The 18,995-nt window shown below is 43.0% G+C and overlaps 1 protein-coding gene and 1 long non-coding RNA gene across 6 annotated transcripts in view; one reads left to right on the top strand and one right to left on the bottom strand.

Annotated features, from left to right (window-relative positions):
* LOC133514010 (uncharacterized) overlaps positions 1–5,531 on the bottom strand; it is a 31,230-nt gene extending 25,699 nt beyond the window's left edge. For 4 of the 5 annotated variants that reach the window (XR_009798692.1, XR_009798688.1, XR_009798691.1 and 1 more), the window contains exons 1-3: positions 5,429–5,531; positions 4,654–4,706; positions 3,600–4,578 (exon numbers count right to left, since the gene is read on the bottom strand). This is a non-coding gene — a long non-coding RNA (uncharacterized LOC133514010). The remainder of the gene's footprint in view (positions 1–3,599; positions 4,579–4,653; positions 4,707–5,428) is intronic. The other variant, XR_009798690.1, reaches the window with a different exon arrangement.
* A 4,885-nt stretch (positions 5,532–10,416) lies between these two features.
* Positions 10,417–17,117, top strand: aimp2 (aminoacyl tRNA synthetase complex interacting multifunctional protein 2). Its single transcript, XM_061846050.1, has 4 exons — positions 10,417–10,692; positions 12,086–12,304; positions 13,218–13,452; positions 16,390–17,117. Exons 1-4 carry the CDS (start codon positions 10,564–10,566, stop codon positions 16,779–16,781), a joined length of 975 nt encoding a protein of 324 aa, XP_061702034.1. The 5' UTR covers positions 10,417–10,563; the 3' UTR covers positions 16,782–17,117.
* The last annotated feature ends 1,878 nt before the right edge of the window (positions 17,118–18,995 follow it).

Consider the following 18,995-nt stretch of genomic DNA (forward strand, 5'->3'; position numbering starts at 1 on the left):
TTCTCCCCTAGCATCCTCAAGGCAAATAATGCATCTGTGGTACTTTTTCTAGGCATGAAACCATACTGTTGCTCGCAGATACTGTACTTACTTTTGTCCTGAGTCAGGCCTCCACTACTTTTTCCCATAACTTCATTGTGTGGGTCATCAACTTAATTCCTCTATAGTTCCCACAGCTCTGAACATTGCCTTTGTTCTTAAAAATGGGAACTAGCACAATTTTCCTCCATTCTTCAGGCATCTTCTCATCCGCCAGTATTCTGTTGAATTAGTTGGTCCAAAACTCCACAGCCACCTCTCCAAATTGCTTCCATACCTCCACAGGTATGTCATCAGGACCAACTGCCTTTCCATATTTCATCATTTGTAGTGCCATTCTAACTTCCCCCTTACTAATCATTACCACTTCCTGGTCTTCACACTTGCCTCTTCTACTCCTCCTTCACTCTCATTTTCTTCATTCATCAACTTGTCAAAGTATTCTTTGCATCTATTTAGCACACTACTGAAACCAGTCAACACATTTCCATATCCATCCTTAATCACCTTTACCTGCTGCACATCCTTCCCATCTCTATCCCTCTGTCTGGCCAACCTGTCGAGATCCTTTTCTCCTTCTTTCGTGTCCAACCTCGTGTACATGTCTTCATATGCCTCTTGTTTAGCCTTTGCCACCTCTACCTTTCCCCTACGTCGCATCTCGATGTACTCCTTTTCCTTATCCTCAGTCCTCTCTGTGTCCCACTTCTTCTTCGCTAATCTCTTTCCGGTATTGTGGGGTTCCACCACCAAGTCTCCTTCTCCCCTTTCCTGCCAGAGGACACACTAAGAACTCTCCTGCCTGTCTCTCTGATCAGCTTGGCTGTAGGAGTCCAGTCCTCTTGGAGCTCTTCCTGTCCATCAAGAGCCTGTCTCACTTCTTTCTGAAAGGCCACACAACATTCTTCCTTTCTCAGCTTCCACCACATGGATCTCTACTGTACCTTTGTCTTCTTAATCTTCCTAGCTACCACTAGAGTCATTCTACACACCACCATCCTATACCGTCGAGCTACACTCTCCCCTAGCATTACCTTACAGTCATTAACCCCTTTCAGATTACATCTGTATATATTTACACAAAATATGACCCACTTGCATGCTTCTACCTCCGCTCCTGTAGGTCATTCTATCTTCCTGCCTCTTCTGGAGAAAAGTGTTCACTACTTCCTTTTTGTAAAGTCCACTACCATCTGTCCCTCAAAGTTTCTTTCCTGGATGCCGTCCAAACCCATCACTTCTTCATCGTCCCTATTTCCTTCACCAACATGTTCATTACAATCTGCACCAATAACAACTCTCTCTCTGTCTGGGATAAACCCTGCTCCTAAACGTCTAGCCTTACTACCTTTCCACCTGCTCTCTTGGTTGCACAACATAACTTTTCTTCCTAATCATCATCATGCCAACCAAGTCCTGAGCTTTTCCTGTCATAGTCCCAACATTCAAAGTCCCGACACTCAGATATAGGCTCTGTGCATTCCTCTTCTTCCTCTGACAACAATGAATCCAGTTTCCCCCTCTTCTTTGTCTTTGGCCCACAGTAGCTGAATTTCAACAGACACCCTGCAGGATGAATACTCATATTGGTTTGCTCTTCCTGACGCAACCTTCTACATTTATCTAGGCTTGGGACCGGCCTACAGATTGCACTGGCTTGTGCCCCCATATGGCTGGATTGTAATTATTTCACTATTGATTTATTTAATTTTGTCTCTCTTCTCCTGTTCTCTGTGCATCATAAAAAAATTATACATGTCACTCTCTCCCCTCACAATCATGGATGCTTACTCGTGCTGATCCAGTCACAAACTTTTGCGTGAGACTACATGAGATCTATTGTGAGTGAATAACAGACAAAAAACCCAAAACATGTATTCCAGATTTAATACATAGTACAGTATTTTTTCTAAGGTTCTGTTAAAATGTATTATTGCTTTTTTTTTTTTTTTTTTGCAGTTCTCCCACTTTAACATTTAAGATCAACGAGCAAATGTAAATATCAGACAAAGGTAACACAAGTAAACATAAAATGCTTTTTGAATATTTTGCTGAGAATGTAACGACCGGGGCTCGAGGGCGGAACCAAATGCACGACTCCAGAGGCAAGCAGGTAGAGTACAGAAAGCCTTTATCCAGTCCATGGTCAATAATCAGCGAGTCAGTCAGGAAAAGCAGCAGTATCAGAAGAGGCAGGCTTACTAGGATGGTCAGGGAAAAGGCGAGGGTTGGTACACGGGAGGTCAGGTATACAGGAGTGCGGGAACGAGGCATGGGAATCAACGATCTGGCGGAGGACTAGTTGTCCCTCGTGTCCTATAAGTACCGGGTGTAATCAGCCGAAACAGGGTGCAGGTGTGTGCCGACTAATTGGCTGGCCACGCCCAGCTTGGGCAGGATGCCAGGAACATGAAAGAGGACTGCGTTTGCCTGGCAACCAGTTCAGGGTGTACCCTGCTTCCTGACCATTGACAGCTGGGAAGAGCTCCCACACCCCCGTGACCCTTGTGAGGATAAGAAGCTAAGAAAATGGATTGATTTATTGAGGAAAATATTCAAAGCTACCTGGGTCTGTTTGAAAAAGTAATGAAGCCCTAAAGCAAGAAATGGTTTGGCCAACATCAGCAGCAACAACTGAAATCAGTGGTTTTCTTACAGAGGAATTCCGCTGGTTTGCATTAACAATGTATCCAGTAGGTCATGTAATATGTACTCTATCTTGACAATGTGATGTTAAATCCTCTCTCATTTCATAGTGTTTTGAGAAGATTTTTATCGACAATTATCAATTTTCGGGGGCACTGCTCTTTTTGCGAGTCACGTGACTTACGTGGGTGGATCCGACGTGACACGTGCCGTTCCAAATGCTCGATTACATGGGACACCGTTATGCCCAGCGTTGATTTCTAGGATTTATCCTCATCTGATGAAGAAATAGCAGTATCGGTTGATCGGAAAGAGGGAGGAATACTTCCATACAGATTTGAACCTGTGGCTGTAAATAATGTTGGATATTTGGATGGTTCTTCGGGCGGAATGAGGAGGAGTCTGATGAGCTCGCTCTGCCGAGCTGCGGAGTCGTGAGCTCGCTCCCCGCCGAGCCCTGGAGCTCTCTCGGCCTGGGAGCGAGCTCCGGGGCTCGGCGGCGGACCAGTGAGCTCGCGCCCCACCGAGCCGCGGACCTCGGTCGGCCAAGGAGCTTGTCAGACTCCCCGTCATTCCGCTCGAAGACCCATCCGAATATTCAACATTATTTACAGCCACAGGTTCACATATGTATGGAATTATTCCTCCGTCTTCCCTTCTCTGAATTGCTGTGTTACATTTACGTCAGATGTAACGAGACACACAACTTGCAAAAAGTTAAAAATTGTGTCTCATCAGTCCATAGAATAGCCCAAAAGTCTTGACAATCATTAATTGTTCCTTGCAAAAATAAGATGAGCCTTTATTTTCATTTTGGTCATCAGTGGTTTGTGGCTTGGAAATCTGCCATTGATGCCATTTTTGCACGCCCCCCCCCCTTTTTTTTTTTTAATTGTGATGTCATAAACACTGACCTCAACTGAGGCAGGGGAGAACTGCAATTCTTTGGCTGTTGTCCTGTGTTCCTTTCAGACCTCTGGTTTGAGTTGTCGCTGTGCCCTTGGACGGCCATTCTTGGGAAAGTTCACAACTGTTCTGTGTTTTCTCCATTTGTGAATAATGGCTTTCACAGAGTTTTCTGGAATCCTAAACATTCATAGAAGTCTTTGTAACTTTTTTCCTGACTGAGAAATATCATGTGCTTCATTTCCCATCTCTTCTTGAATTTATTTGGATCATGGCATTTTGTTGAAACAGATATTTTGGCTGACTTCATTTTGCTAAACAGGTTCTATTTAAGTAATTTCTTGATTGAGCAGATCCAGAAGTAACCAGGCTTGCTTGTGGTTGATGAAAATGAACCAAAATAATGTGATTAACCTCAATGAACTCAACAAAGGGGGACATTACTTTTTCACAAAGCGGCATGTAGATTTTTTTTTTAAATTTAATCAATAATATCACTATTTAAAAACAACATTTTATGTTTACTTGGGTTTTCTTTGTTGTATATTTCCATTTGTTTGATTATCTCAAACATTACAGTCAGGGGACTATACAAAAATTTAACAATACATTTTTCACGGCACTCTATTTTCCTGTTGATATACTGTATTATGTTTGGCCCTTCTTTTCCTTGGATGGCACCGTGACTGATTGGGGAGCACAACTGCCTCACAGTTCTGAGAATCTGGGTTAAAAAAAATAATCCAGCCTCATCTGTGTGGAATTTGCATGTTCTCACCCATGCTTGAGTGAGTTTTCTCTTGGTACTCCAGTTTTATGCCACATTCCAAAAATACTCTCGGTAGGTCAAATAAAGATGGCAAATTATCTGAAAGTGTGAATATGAGCGCGAATAGTTGTTTTGTATGTGCCCAGCGATTTGGTGGCAACCAGATCAGGGTGTAGGCTGTGTCCTGCCTGTTGACAGCTGGGATAGGCTCCATATTTCTATGGAAAGAAACAAAAAATAAAAAACTGAATTAAAAAAAACAACCCTCATGATTACAAATACCATTTACTCACCATGATGCTAATTGTTGTTATTGCAATGAATGTAAGACCTCCTTCCTCCCTGTCTAGAACGAGAGTTATTGTTTTCACAAATGCTTCTCCTTGTCCAACTACAGCAAATATTGAATGAGGAATATTGACAATTGTTAAAAATGTTTGATGAGCTTCAGGCTTCCTGATTAGATTAACTATGCAAGTTAGCCACCGGCAGCATGCATACCACTGTAACGGGTTTTATTATTCATTAATTGTTCACACTTGTCTTTGAAACACAAATACCAACAGGCTCATTAGACAGAACCAACATGACATATGACATCGCTGACTTAAGTCCATGAACTTTTATAAGTTCCGCATCATCTCAGTCCTCCACCTGTGTGACTGGCCAGCAGCCTTCAAACGTCCATATCCCTGTTCCTGCATCATTTAAAGGTCCTGCTCGTCATTGTCAGGTTTCAGATGACCTCCAGTTTCACATCTAAGCATTATCTGCCCGAGAGTGGATGTAGCTCATGTGTAAAGCACTGACGTGAGGTGACCACAAGGGGACACATCAATGTAGACGACTAAGCTAATTCGAGGCTTCTTGAATTGCTTCCTGGTGCAGGATTGTGTTGCTATGTCTGATCAGGTCAAAAGACCACTAGTAATTGAAATATTAGCCTCAGGGCGACTAGCTTTCCAATCCCGCAACTTCATTGTTGCTTGACAAGACATCACACAGTGGTCAGGACAAACAGTGCCTTCTCTGCTGGTGGCCTAAACACTATCAAAAGCACTGACCTACCTATACAATGTAATTCTCCAAATTGTCCCATGAAATTGGATGAATGGTAGCCCAACTGGCTAGCGCGTTGGCCTTACAATTCTGAGGTCCGAGGCTCAAATCCCAGCCCCGCCTATGTGGAGTTTGCATATTAAAGGGATAAGATGAAAGACACTTACTTACTTACTTAAAGGGCCACTGTCATGAAATGCATGATTTTTAGTATGTTATTAATGAAAAAACGGAATGCAGCCCTATGGGGGCACAAACCAGTGCAATCTGTAGGCGGGTCCCAGGCCCGGATAAATGCAAAGGCTTGCGTCAGGAAGGGCATCCGGCGTAAAAACTGCGGCAAACAAATAGGAGCGTTCATCTAAAGAATCCCATACCAGATCGGTCGTGGCCTGGGTTAACAACGCCCGCCCCCGGCACTGCTAACCTGCAGGGCGTCGGTGGAATTTCAGCTACTGTGGGCCAAAGACAAAGAAGAGGAGGAAACCAGATCTGTCGTCAGAAGAAAAAGTGGAATACACAGAGCCTATAATTGATTGTAGGGACTTTGAATGTTGGGACTACGACAGGAAAAGCTCAGGAGTTGGTTGACATGATGATTAGGAGAAATGTTGATATACTGTGCATCCAAGAGAGCAGGTGGAAAGGTAGTAAGGCGAGAAGTTTAGGAGCAGGGTTTGAAATATTCTACCACGGAGTAGATGGGAAGAAAAATGGAGTAGGGGTTATTTTAAAGGAAGAGCTGGCTAAGAATGTCTTGGAGGTGAAAAGAGTAAAATGAGATTAGTGGATATGCCCCACAGGTAGGATGTGACTGAGATTTGAAAGAGAAATTCTGGAAGGGACGAGATGAAATAGTTCTGAGTATACCAGACAGCGAGAGAGTTGTGATTGGAGCAGATTGTAATGAACATGTTGGTGAATGAAATAGGGACGATGAAGAAGTGATGGGTTAGGATGGCATCCAGGAAAAAAACTTTGAGGGACAGATCATGGTGGACTTTGCAAAAAGGATGGAAATGGCTGTAGTGAACACTTTTCTCCAGAAGAGGCAGGAACATAGAATGACCTACAGGAGCGGAGGTAGAAGCACGCAAGTGTGTTATTTTTTGTGCAGACGATGTAATCTGAAGGAGATTACTGACTGTAAAGTAGTGGTCGGGGAGAGTGTAGCTCGACAGCAAAGGATGGCGGTGTGTAGGGTGACTTTGGCGGTGGGTGGAAGATTAAAAAGACAAAGGTAGAGCAGACAACCATGTGGTGGAAGCTGAGAAAGGAAGAATGTTGTGCGGCCTTTCGGAAAGAGGTCAAACAGGCTCTCGATGGACAGCAGAAGCTCCCGGAAGACTGGACAACGACAGCCAAGGTAATCAGAGACAGGCAGGAGAGTACTTGGTGTGTCTTTTGGTAGGAAAAGGGAGAAGGAGACTTGGTGGTGGAACCCCAAAATATAGGGAGTCATACAAGGAAAGAGATTAGCGAAGAAGAAGTGGGACACTGAGAGGACTGAGGAGAGGCGAAAGGTGTACATCGAGATGCGACGTTGGGCAAAGGTAGAGGTGGCAAAGGCTAAACAAGAGGCATATGAAGACATGTACACGAGGTTGGACACGAAAGAAGGGGAAAAGGATCTCTACAGGTTGGCCAGACAGAGGGATAGAGATGGGAAGGATGTGCAGCAGGTAAGGGTGATTAAGGATAGATATGGAAATGTGTTGACTGGTTTCAGTAGTGTGCTAAATAGATGCAAAGAATACTTTGTTGATGAGCCACACAATGAAGTTATGGAAAAGAGTAGTGGAGGCTAAACTCAGGACAGAAGTATCTGCGAGGAACAGTATGGTTTCATGCCTAGAAAGAGTACCACAGATGCATTATTTGCCTTGAGGATGCTCGTGGAAAAGTACAGAGAAGGTCAGAAGGAGCTACATTGTGTCTTTGTAGATCTAGAGAAAGCCTATGACAGAGTACCAAGAGAGGAACTGTGGTACTGCATGCGTAAGTCTGGTGTGGCAGAGAACTATGTTAAAATTGTACAGGACATGTATGATGGCAGCAGAACAATGGTGAGGTCTGCCTTAGGTCTGACAGAAGAATTCAAGGTGGAAGTGGGACTGCATCAGGGATCAGCTCTGAGCCCCTTCCTGTTTGCAGTGGTAATGGATAGGCTGACAGATGAGGTTAGACTGGAATCCCCTTGGACCATGATGTTCGCAGATGATATTGTGATCTCCAGTGAAAGCAGGGAACAGGCGGCTGAACAATTAGAAAGATGGAGGTACGAACTGGAAAGGAGAGGAATGAAGATTAGCCGAAATAAAAGAGAATATATGTGCGTGAATGAGAGAGGTGGAGGGGGAAGAGTGAGGCTACAGGGAGAAGAGATAGCGAGGGTGGATGACTTCAAATATTTAGGGTCAACAATTCAAAACAATGGTGAGTGTGGTAAGGAAGTGAAGAAACGGGTCCAAGCAGGTTGGAACAGCTGGCGGAAGGTGTCTGGTGTGTTATGTGACAGAAGAATCTCTCCTAGGATGAAGGGCAAAGTTTACAAAACAGTGGTGAGGCCGGCCATGATATATGGATTAGAGACGGTGGCACTGAAGAAACAACAGGAAGCAGAACATGAGGCAGCAGAAATGAAGATGTTGAGGTTCTCGCTCGGAGTGAGCAGGTTGGATAGGATTAGAAATGAGCTCATTAGAGGGACAGCCAAAGTTGGATGTTTTGGAGACAAGATTCGAGAGAGCAGACTTCGATGGTTTGGACATGTTCTGAGGCAACAGAGTGAGTACATTGGTGGAAGGGTGCTGAGGATGGAGCTGCCAGGCAAAAGAGCGAGAGGACGACCAAAAAGAAGGTTTATGGATGTGGTGAGGTAAGACATGAGGGCAGTTGGGGTTAGAGAGGAAGATGCAGGAGATAGGCTAAGATGGAAAAAGATGACACGCTGTGGCGACCCCTAACGGGACAAGCCGAAAGGAAAAGAAGAAGAAGAAGTGATTAATGAAAAAACGGCAGCCGACATTGATCCATGCATTTTTTTACCACAAAACATGATTTTGACGTATACAGCTTTTTGTAACTAATGGCATGAAAATCCTCTCGAGGGATTTGTTTTCGAGAAGAAGCAGGAAGTGACGTACATGGCAGGACCGCCCTCAAGTGGACTCGTTTATTTCTATTTATTTTACCTCCGGGAAGGTAGGTCATTGTTCCTTCGTGTTAGCCAAAATGCCGGCTCGTTGCATTGCTGGACATCGCTTGAACACTCGGGAGGATGTATTTACCCTTCATAAGTTTGCAAGAGACCCGGTCCGTCGTGAAAAATGGATTGCACAGGTGCAATGGACGAGAGCTTCGTGGATTCCAAACGACAGGTAGGTGTGTATACAGCTACTAAAAAAAAACAATAGTTTGGGGTGGACCACGTAATCGGTCTCTCATAACGTAGCAAAAGATCCGCGTACATATGAGAGGCGTTCTAAATGTGTCGATGTGTGCGTCAGATGACGTTGGGCTCGCCGGCGAAGGCTACTGCATTGCCTCGCCAGCGAAGGCTGCCACGTCGGCTCGCGGACGGCAGCGGCTATGAACAATGCTCCCGACAATGCCGCACTCAGCCGCATGCGACGACATCGCCGTAAAGTGCCCCGACTCAACGGTGTTAATCACTGCGGACAGCAGCTATGGACAACGCCGTAAAGCGCCCCGGCTTGGCACCATAATAGGCCACCTCGGCGCCAAAAATGAGCCACCCTGGCTGGTTGCGATGAGCCACCCTTGTCGGCTGGGGTGGCTCGTCGGAGCTGGCCGCCGGCATTGTTGGCCGGTGTGGCTTGTTGCGGCGCCTGGCCGCGATTGCTCATCTCTGCTGCGGAAGTGGAGCGGACGGGGAGGCAGTTTGGCCAGGATGCATATCATCTGAATATGCCTCGAAACAATAGGGTAATATTGCCCGGGTAACTCGGTTGTGTTCTCTTCTTCGAAAAGAGCTTCCGTGTCAGAACGGGCCTGTTCGTCTCCCACAGTAGGGCCCACCTCATGTTTTCAATGACGAATGTCCGGGGGGGACGTCACAGACAGGGGATGCAGCCAATATGGCGACCACTTGGATGTCGTCGAATGACACTTCCACAATTTTGCGCATGAATGACGCGCTCTCCGCTTATTTTTTCGTATAGACATTGAAGTGAATAATGTTATATGTATTTTTCATTACAATATCTATCTTAGAATATTTATAGGGATGACACTTGACCTTTAATGACTGCTGAGTGCGGAACATTTATCACATTGTATGATCATCTCCAATGTTAATGACATGAAGCATACCAGGTATGCCTTCAGCAAAGTGGTTCTGCTATAGTCTACAAAGCAACAACTCAATTTTTGAGCAGTTATTGAGTGTTAAACATCCTGAACCCCCAGCCAATAAGCTTTGAGTAGGATCCATGGGGTTTGTGTTTTCAAACTTTTTGAGGTACACTGGTACTGGTACACCATATCCATCCATCCATCCATCCATCCATCCATCCATCCATCCATCCATCCATCCATCCATCCTCTGGAATTTTATTAGACACACCTGAATGTTTTTACGTTTTACCTCTAACAATTGATCATGCGTATAACAAGCATTATGCTTTAGCGTCCTCTGGCGAATTTAGAAAATAATTACAAGAGTCGTTTTGAGCAACAGTATGGTTTTGTGCCAAGGAGGAGAACCACAAATACATTATTTGCCTTGAGAGTGTTGATGGAAGAGTACAGAGAAGGTCAGAAGGAGCTACATGGCGTGGCTCTAATTTAAACATTTAGGGTCAAGAGTCTAGAGAGATAGTTAGTGTGGTAAGGAGGTGAAGAAACTTTTTTTTTCAATGTGAACTGAAGCAATTCCTTCCATCCATCAATTTTCTGAGCCGCTTAAATAAATCGATATAAAAATATGACTGTATTCGAGTTACACACTATCGGGGTTTATCATTCGCAGGAGGTGACGTCATGTACCTTTTGTGTCATTTCCGCTACGTGGGCTGTAGCTGGCTGGCAACATCAAGCTGCTCCCTTTTCCGGCCTGCGTCTTGGATTACTTCTTTTTTAATTTTATTAAAACAAAACACAAGTCGTGCCCTCTATCCACCATGTACCAGGTTAAGCCGATGTGTGGGGGTGACGTCAAGGTTGATTTGCCCACTTGCATGTACAAGCTAGCGAATATCCACGAGCGGCCGCTGGGGGACACCTGCACACACGAGCACGCGCCGCTGCAGGTAAACTACGGTTCAACACATTCAATGACCAATTCAGTTAGTTTCCGTTTCAATTCATTGTCCTCATACTTTACACTTCCGTTGATACTACTACGTTGAACGCCAATACTTGCGACTATTTGCTGCCTAGCCCAGTTTAGCTAAACTAGCTTTGCCAATTCGTCATCTCGAGCTGCTGATGTTGCAACGTCACGTTGACGTTTGCCTCAGTTTTAAAAATAGATTATACATGAAAATCTTAGGAATACACTTCATAGCTATAACAGGATTTTCGCAAGAGTAAAAATCTTCTGGAGCTCACATATAAATGATGTTTGCAGGCGTAAAAGATGGTTGTGCCCCTTTCAGTTCTGCATTTGAAATACAGTTTTAAAAACCCCTTCGCATTTCACATTGTAAATTGAAGTAAATGTTTAAATTAAAATACAGTTCGGCACAATATTATGACTTATTTCGTTGACTTGTATGATAAACATGTTTTATTTGGCTCGTCTGTTTTTGGTTTTGGTGAGATTTTGCAAAATGTATTTCTGGAAAACTGGATATTCTATCACAGTTCTTCTAAAGCACAGGTATCAAACCCCAAGACCCAGGAACCAGAATCATGATCGTTTACATACACTGCACAAACGCTTTTCATTGTTTGTCTCACTGTCTGAAGTCAAATCAAACTAAACCTCTCCTGTTTCATGCCAGTCAGGATTACCAAAATTATAGGAAGTCCTTGAGTTAAAAAGAAGTTATGTTCCTACACTGGTGATGTGACCTGAATTTCGGTGTAAGTCGGATTTTGCTGTTAAAGTCCCACTGACATGCCTGTAAACATTGTAAAATAGCAATGCTTCAGCCAATTCCTTGTCAGGTAGTATGCCTTGACGGATGAGATGACTCCTTTCTCTATGGGCTGCAGCAGCAGAGATGTTGTGTTGGGTGGGAGGTAAACCACCTTTCCATCCGTACATTAGTGATCCGCTTATCCTCACAAGGGTCACAAGAGTGTCGGAGCCTATCCCAGCTATCACTGAGCAGGAGGCAGGGTACACCCTGAACTAGTTGGCACCCAATCGCCGGGCACATAGAGACAGACAACAGTCACACTCACAATCACACCTAAGGGCAATTTAGAGTCTCCAATTAATATATCCATGTTTTTGGGAGAACATGCAAACTCCACACAGGCGGTGGGATTTCAACCCCGGTGCTCAGAACTGTGAAGCCAACGCTCTAACCAGTTGCGCCACGGCTCTCCATTTGTTACGTTCAGGAGCAGTGACTTCCCAAACGGTTGAGTTGATATGCCCTCCGTTGAAAATGGTGCTCCAAAATATGAATGGAAGGCCTGATAATTCAGCTGTCACTCAGGTGGCTGGACCTATTTATTTACTGTATGCAGAATGGCATGGTGGACCCGTCCATCAAAGCGCTGGAGACCCGTCAGGATGAGATCATGCGTAAGCTCTACGAGCTGAAGGCGGCTGTGGAGGGCCTGGCAAAGACTGTGACCACACCCAATGCTGACATGGACCTGACGGTCAGCAGCAGCCTCTCATCACAGAGCGCCAGTTTTCCTGTTTTCAAAGGCTCTGCTGACCTGGACATGCTACTGGGCAAGGTAGGACTACACTGAAATAAATGTCAGTGTCTTTCTGGCTCTTGTATATCAATAAATGAGAATTAGGGTGGGGTGGGAGGGGCGGAAATGAATTACCGTAATTTCAGGCCTACAGAGTGCACCTGATTATAAGCCTCACCCAATAAATTTGGAAACAAAGTACCATTTGGTACATACATAAACCGCACCTGTGTAAAAACTCCAAGTGCCCACATTGAAACACAAGATATTTACAAAGAAATACTTTTCAAAGTTTTATTACCTTAGTTTAACTTAACATAACAACAAAACGGTAGCACAAACAAACGGTTTAAAAAAAAAAAAAGCCTAAATCAGTTGAGAGGCTGCAGTAACATAACACATAGCGTGACGCTATCAGGGCCAGTTGAAAAAAAAAACATACCAGTAAAAATCACTGATATACGGAAGTAACACAACAGCAACACGCTAGCACATTGCTAACGCTAACAGGGCCAGTTAAAAAATAAAATAAAAATACCGGTAAAAGTCACTTCCCCGGAATATATATTCCAGCGCTCTCACCTTTTCCGCTCGAGTGCCCCCTTGCGGCCATTAGAAAAATGCACAAATTAGCTGCATCACCGCATAAGCCGCAGTGTTGAAAGAGTGTTGGAAAAAAGTCGCGGCTTATAAAACGGAAATTTTGGTAATTGCTTTCAGTAGTTCAGTTAAAAAAGTACAACGCATCTATAGAAAGGAGTGGGGAAATGTTTTTTTTTAAATCAGCAATTATTAAAAAGCATCTAAAGTAATATCAATTACGTCAAATTTTATAATTTCCCACGGCACACTTGAGTGCTCACAGCACACTAATGTGCCCCGACACACACGTTGAGAATCACTGTTCTACTTTATATTAACGTATCCTCTACCCACCCAATCGGCTACCAAGGACCATGGAGCTCTCCATGACATCGTCATAAATGCCAACCCAGCAAAGCCCCCCTTCACCCTCCTGGTTCTTCACAACCTGCTGTCTCAGCGCTATCGAGTCCTCTCCACAGTCCACATCCATTCGTCGATCAGCAGTGTGCCACCACAGCTCCTCTCCTGCCTGGGCCCGCGCCACCCGGACAGCTACGCCCGTCATCTCTTCCAGCTTGGCTTCACCCTCATTTGGAAAGACGGTAAGGTGTTGCTCAAGAGGTAAACTTGTGAGTTCATTTGAGCCAAGTGCAAATTTTATGTGGCCTGTGACAAAAACCATCGTGTTTTTTTAAACGTTTAAAATATGGGTGCGTAGTGGGGCTAAATACTTATCAAAAACAAAACAAGGTTTAATTCCTAAAGCTAGAATATTGCATGATAAAAGTTGTCGTTTTGTAAGAACAAAGTTCAAATTTAAGGTGCTGTAAGACCCCTTTGTTCCTGGATCACTCCCAACATAGACTTTTGATCAAGTGGGCTAGTCTGCCAAATCAGTGTATTTTTTTGTGACGTACCTCACAAGCTCACATGGGTTACGCGTCCAATAGGACGAAATTTAGTGATGTATTCTGTCTCTAGCAGCTTGGCTAATTGGTGTGGCTGCATATAGCCCCCCCCAAAAAAAAAAAAAAAAAAAAAAAACCTAATTAAAAGCTCTTTTTTTTGTATACAGAGACAAGACCACAGTGATATTGAGGCACTTTTAATTTTGCAATATTGTGGTGTTGTGAATATTCTTACATCCCATTTAGTACCACTGTAGGAAAATATAACATCATTGCAGAAGCAGTAGTGCAGGGTGGCAAAACTTTTTTTGGCCCAAGATCTACTTTTTAAGCAGCCAACATCCCGCGATCTATCATTTTTTGTGGTTGGGGAGCTGTGGGTCGCAACCATGTTTCCGGTTTGAGCACATAGAAATACCAATGAGCTAAAATTCTGGGCAGCCGCCAGTTCAGCACCAATGTATGTTGAGGTACCTTTCATCGCTGCATGAACCTATCTTGCCCAACACAACATAATCAACAATGTAAATTTTTTATTATCTGAGTTTACTCAAATGACTTGCACCGCTTGTACTGAAGTGAATCACCCAGGGATGCATAAAGTCCAGACACTAGCTGCTTACAGCCAGCGCCAAGCACACTTCCAAATGTTCATCAGTTAGGGTGGATAGGTAGATGAATTATGCCAATGAAGGGACAAGAGAGGTCTTCAATTTAGCCCGGGGAGACGCTGGTTTGACTGACCAGCTGCAACTCCAACACCTGTTCTGAGTCAGCCTTACCAGTGTCCCCCTTTTCATTAGTTTCTCAAAACAAAGGGTCACAAGATTACAACACAAATGGAGGAACAAACAGATGGCAATACCAACATAAAGACAAATACGAAAGTAAACATTTCTTCAAAACTGCAGGATTGTCCGAATAAACCTGCTAGAGATCAGCAGAGCATCTGATTTACAGCACGTTTATGGTGTTGAGGAGCATCTGCTTTGAAGTCAGCAAGGGGGTGCATCACTCCTCAAGGTGTCATGTCACTGGGTCACACTTCGGGTAACACAGCCACTCGCAAATTGAATCAGTCAGGCAAGTATGATATAAACAAATGCATGATAAAATAATAAATCTAACAATAGGTAAAATACTCCTTGCATTCTGTATGAAAGTAGTATGTTTTTCTCTTCATTCTTGGTCCACCTACCCCACTCATTTTTGCAGCCTTTCTTAAATTTAAGACAAAACAGAGAGAAAAAGGCAACGCACTGACCAGCTAGTTAGTTCTCACATATTTAGCGCAGTTTGTGCAGCGGGAGTTACCTTTTAATGCGGTTTGTGCATGTGCGTGACCTAAGTCAGAAAAAAATCAGATGTCATCGTGTTTATATATCAATCAAATGATGGGGTGGATGATAGGCTGATGTCAGTTTTTTAATTTTTAATGTCCCGCAATATGCGATCTACCAATACTACTATTGTGATCAATGCCTTAAGTACCCCTGCAGTACCGGATACTGAAAATACAAAAAGAGCATGCAAGAGAAGCCATCTGTCTGAAAATGTGTATACTATTTTCTCGGGTTGGTAAGTTGATGCAATCAATACATTAAAAACAACAAATATTAAAGCCATATTTTTTTTAATATTCTATAGTCGTGATTATGTATTGGAATTAAACAGTATACAGAATTACTTTTATCCACATATAAATCCCCTAGATTGTATTGGAGCCATAAGACTAACTCTCCTGCAAAAGGAGTTATAACGACAATAGTCGTCAGTCGCCAATTTATAACCTAAATTCGATTTACTCAGTGAAATTGTTTATTCCCAAGTCTTTTCTATTCATTTAATATTACAGTGGTACCTCTACTTATGAAACGAATCTGTTCCGCAAGTCGTTTTGTAACGTGAATTGTTCTTATGTAGAAGCGCATTTTACATGTAAATAGCGTATACATAGAATGTATATGTAATATCTGGCTGCCTGAGCGCTGGTACGGGAACGAAAGTAAAAGGACAGTACATTTGTTCTCGCACTACGAAGTGAAGTGGATTGTCAGCAAGAACAGAGAAAATACTGGACAGCTGTGACTAGCATGGTGGCGCTAAAACACCATTTAGGCCGATGAATGGGTCAAGAGCGACAAATACAGGCGATGGAGCACCACAGCAGATGCGAGTCTTCCTCATTAACAATAGGAGAACATGATGAAAATAAAATATTTTGAAGACTAGAATAAACATCGGTTCCAAAATTCCTGATTGTGTAAAGCTTGTTGCGATTTCATTAAAATATACTGTACATAAAAGTTCAATTGAAATTGTACTTCAATGAAAGTTTTAAAACAAATTCTGATAAAAGATTAACTGTATTGAATTGTATTCTGTCACATATCTCTAGAGGTATTGAGCTTGAACTACACTTTGATAATCATTTGACTGAGACTACTTTTTCCCCCCAAAGTAAATCTAGGCTTAAAGGGATTTATAGCAAAGTTGACTCTTTGAGTTTAATGCAAGTGTTTAACCTTTTACTTAAAATGAATATAGACTCCAAATGTTATCTCCTACTAATAATTAATATCACCCCTGGAAAAAAAGCAACAACATATGAGTGTATATTGTACTTTACAGTTCCAAAACTGCAGATGAAGTTCAGCGTCCAGAACATGTCCCCCATCGAAGGCGAGGCTAGCGTGGCGCGTTTCCTCTTCAAGCTGCTGGCTCCATACCCGTCCAACGCAGCGCTGGCCACCCTGGTGGACGACTGGGTGGATACAGCCTTCCTCCAGCTGGCTGAGGGGAGCGCCAAGGAGCGGGCCACCGTCGTGCGCGCCCTCAACTCGGCATTGGACTGCGACCCCTGGCTGGTGGGGTGCGATGTCTCCCTGGCTGACGTGGCGTGCTACTGCTGCCTGCTGCTCAGCGGCGCCATCTCCTCCTCGGTCCCCGCTAACGTCCAACGCTGGCTCGAGTCTTGCGAGAATCTGGGATATTTCGCACCCGCCAAGGTACTCCTACAGTGACCCTGGCTTCTTGCGAGGAGGGCAAAGTGAGAGAAAAATGGGCCAGCCATGTCAGGAACACCTTCTCATGCTTACCTCTTGACAGTAATATCATTCTCCTAACATTGAGGCACAGGTTGGGTCTTTTTGTGCCACGCTGCTTTTGTATTGACAGAGATTCTTAAAGGGAGGAAGCACGAGAGGACTGTGAAGACAAGGATGTGCGAACACCTTTCACCCACTTTGTGCCTATTGAATAAATGCCGCTTGGAAAAGTGTTTTGTGTGGTCACACAGTATTATAAGTAATACTTTGTACCAATTCATTAAAACGTCCAATTTGGATCAAGCTTTTGAATTTGGCCGTGCATTTTATTTTTATGGATCACATCAGCTAGCAGAACCACAGCACACTTACCATGTCACAGAAACCATCAACACTATACTTAAACAAAATACAACCGCATAAAACTCAGGTACATTATCTACTTGTTTTGTTCTGACAAACTAATAAGAGGATGGGAAAATGTTAAAAGGACTAAAAATCTGGCCCTTCAAGGACAAATTTAAAATCAAAGAGTTGTGCTGCCAATATAGTTGATGGACCAACTACTAATTTTGAAAATTATATTGACATGGCAATACATGCTGGAGTCTGATTGGATGAAAAAAGTCAAATGTTCATGTAGGCAGCATTGAAGCTAAGAGAACTAATAATAAATGAAGAGAAAAAACTTGAGAATAAACAATTTCATGGAGTTAAAAGAATTTAAGTTATAAATTGGTCACTGACAACTATGGTGGTTATAACTCCTTTTGCAGCAGAGTGAGTTAGTCTTATGGCTACAATACAATCCAGGAGATTTATATCGTGATTTATATGTGGATCATTACTTCATTTTTTTTTTTTGACAAAAATTATTTTTCCACAATTTTTTGTTTATTCCAAACAATGTCACAACTTCCTTTTCGCCGAAGCTCACTTTCTCTGCTGTTTTTGCAGGAGGTGAATTTTGGTTTTGGAAATTGGAGAGGTGGCCCAGTGTTGCACTGCTAAGTGAATCTTTGAGGTGCAATAGTGGTCTGCCGCTTAATGTCAAAATTGGAACTAAACCCTGGTTTCGTCAAGTATTTGTTTGAAATAAATCTTTTTAAATTGTGCACTTTATTGGAAAATGACAAAAAAAAAAAAGTTACCATACTCTAATTCTCAGTAGCTCATGTCAACCAGTGCTTCTGATCATTCAGTCCTGACTTCCCAACCGTGGTGCTCCTTCTAAAATGAATGATCACACTTCTATTTTGTTCCCTGATGTTTAGGACGATATTTTCAAAACAATATTGACACTAGTTTTATAGTATATCCACTGATGCACCGCATGGACTTTGTCTGACAATACTCAGCGGCCACGGTAGGTAACACATAACGATGTAACATAAAATGTAGGTGTCCAAATTTAGTATCATTTTGGCAAACCAGATTTACCCAATGTGTTGTTTATAGTGTACACCGAAACGAGACCTTGGGTTATGGTTTACCATTCTGAAATGTCACGTTTGTCTCTACATGACAAGCAGAATCCTCTTGAGAGGCGTTGAACACAAAAGGCCGGCACTGCTGGCAGGGCACTAGGGAGCGAGGCACATGGGAATTTTGCTATGTGGTTTCCCATTCCAAGCTTTCAAAGTGTAACTTAATATATGATGATGGAATCAGTGCGCGTAAAAGAAAAGATCTTTGTTTTCAAGTCAAGGATAGAAATGCTTTTTTCATCTCTTACACTATTATATAAAACCTTTCACAATATATTCTCATTCAACAGCTGTATGGGGGGAAAAAAGAAATGGTGCAATACCTTGTGAAATCATAATCTCGCTGTCGTGTTTTCATCACTCGGTTGATTGTCAATTGAATATTTCCTTATAAATGAAAGAAAAGTGGTGATGAGAAAACATGAATCATTTTATATTTATGTGGATTACCGTATTTCCTCAAATAGTGACACCTCCTTATTTCACAGATGCCGTTTTGTGCTTCATGGTAAGAGGAGCAAAAGGTGTGTGTGTATGTGGGAGGGAGGGAATCACTATTCAACACTTCGCATGAATTGTTAGTTTTGTGTAATAATTGGCTTTCGTAATACATTGGTTAACTTGGAGACTTCATGTACACCATCCCTGTGCTTTGAGAAACGATTTCATTCTGTGACCACGTTTGTAAATCAAAGCATTTGTA

Source organism: Syngnathoides biaculeatus, chromosome 16 (genome assembly GCF_019802595.1).
Source record: "Syngnathoides biaculeatus isolate LvHL_M chromosome 16, ASM1980259v1, whole genome shotgun sequence".
Lineage (NCBI taxonomy): Eukaryota > Metazoa > Chordata > Actinopteri > Syngnathiformes > Syngnathidae > Syngnathoides > Syngnathoides biaculeatus.

Coding starts and splice junctions, on each gene's coding strand:
- aimp2 (XM_061846050.1), top strand. CDS start 10,564: ATGTACCAGGTTAAGCCGATGTGTGGGGGTGACGTCAAGGTTGATTTG. Junction 10,693..12,085: donor ACGAGCACGCGCCGCTGCAG/GTAAACTACGGT, acceptor TACTGTATGCAG/AATGGCATGGTGGACCCGTC. Junction 13,453..16,389: donor CACCCTCATTTGGAAAGACG/GTAAGGTGTTGC, acceptor TGTACTTTACAG/TTCCAAAACTGCAGATGAAG.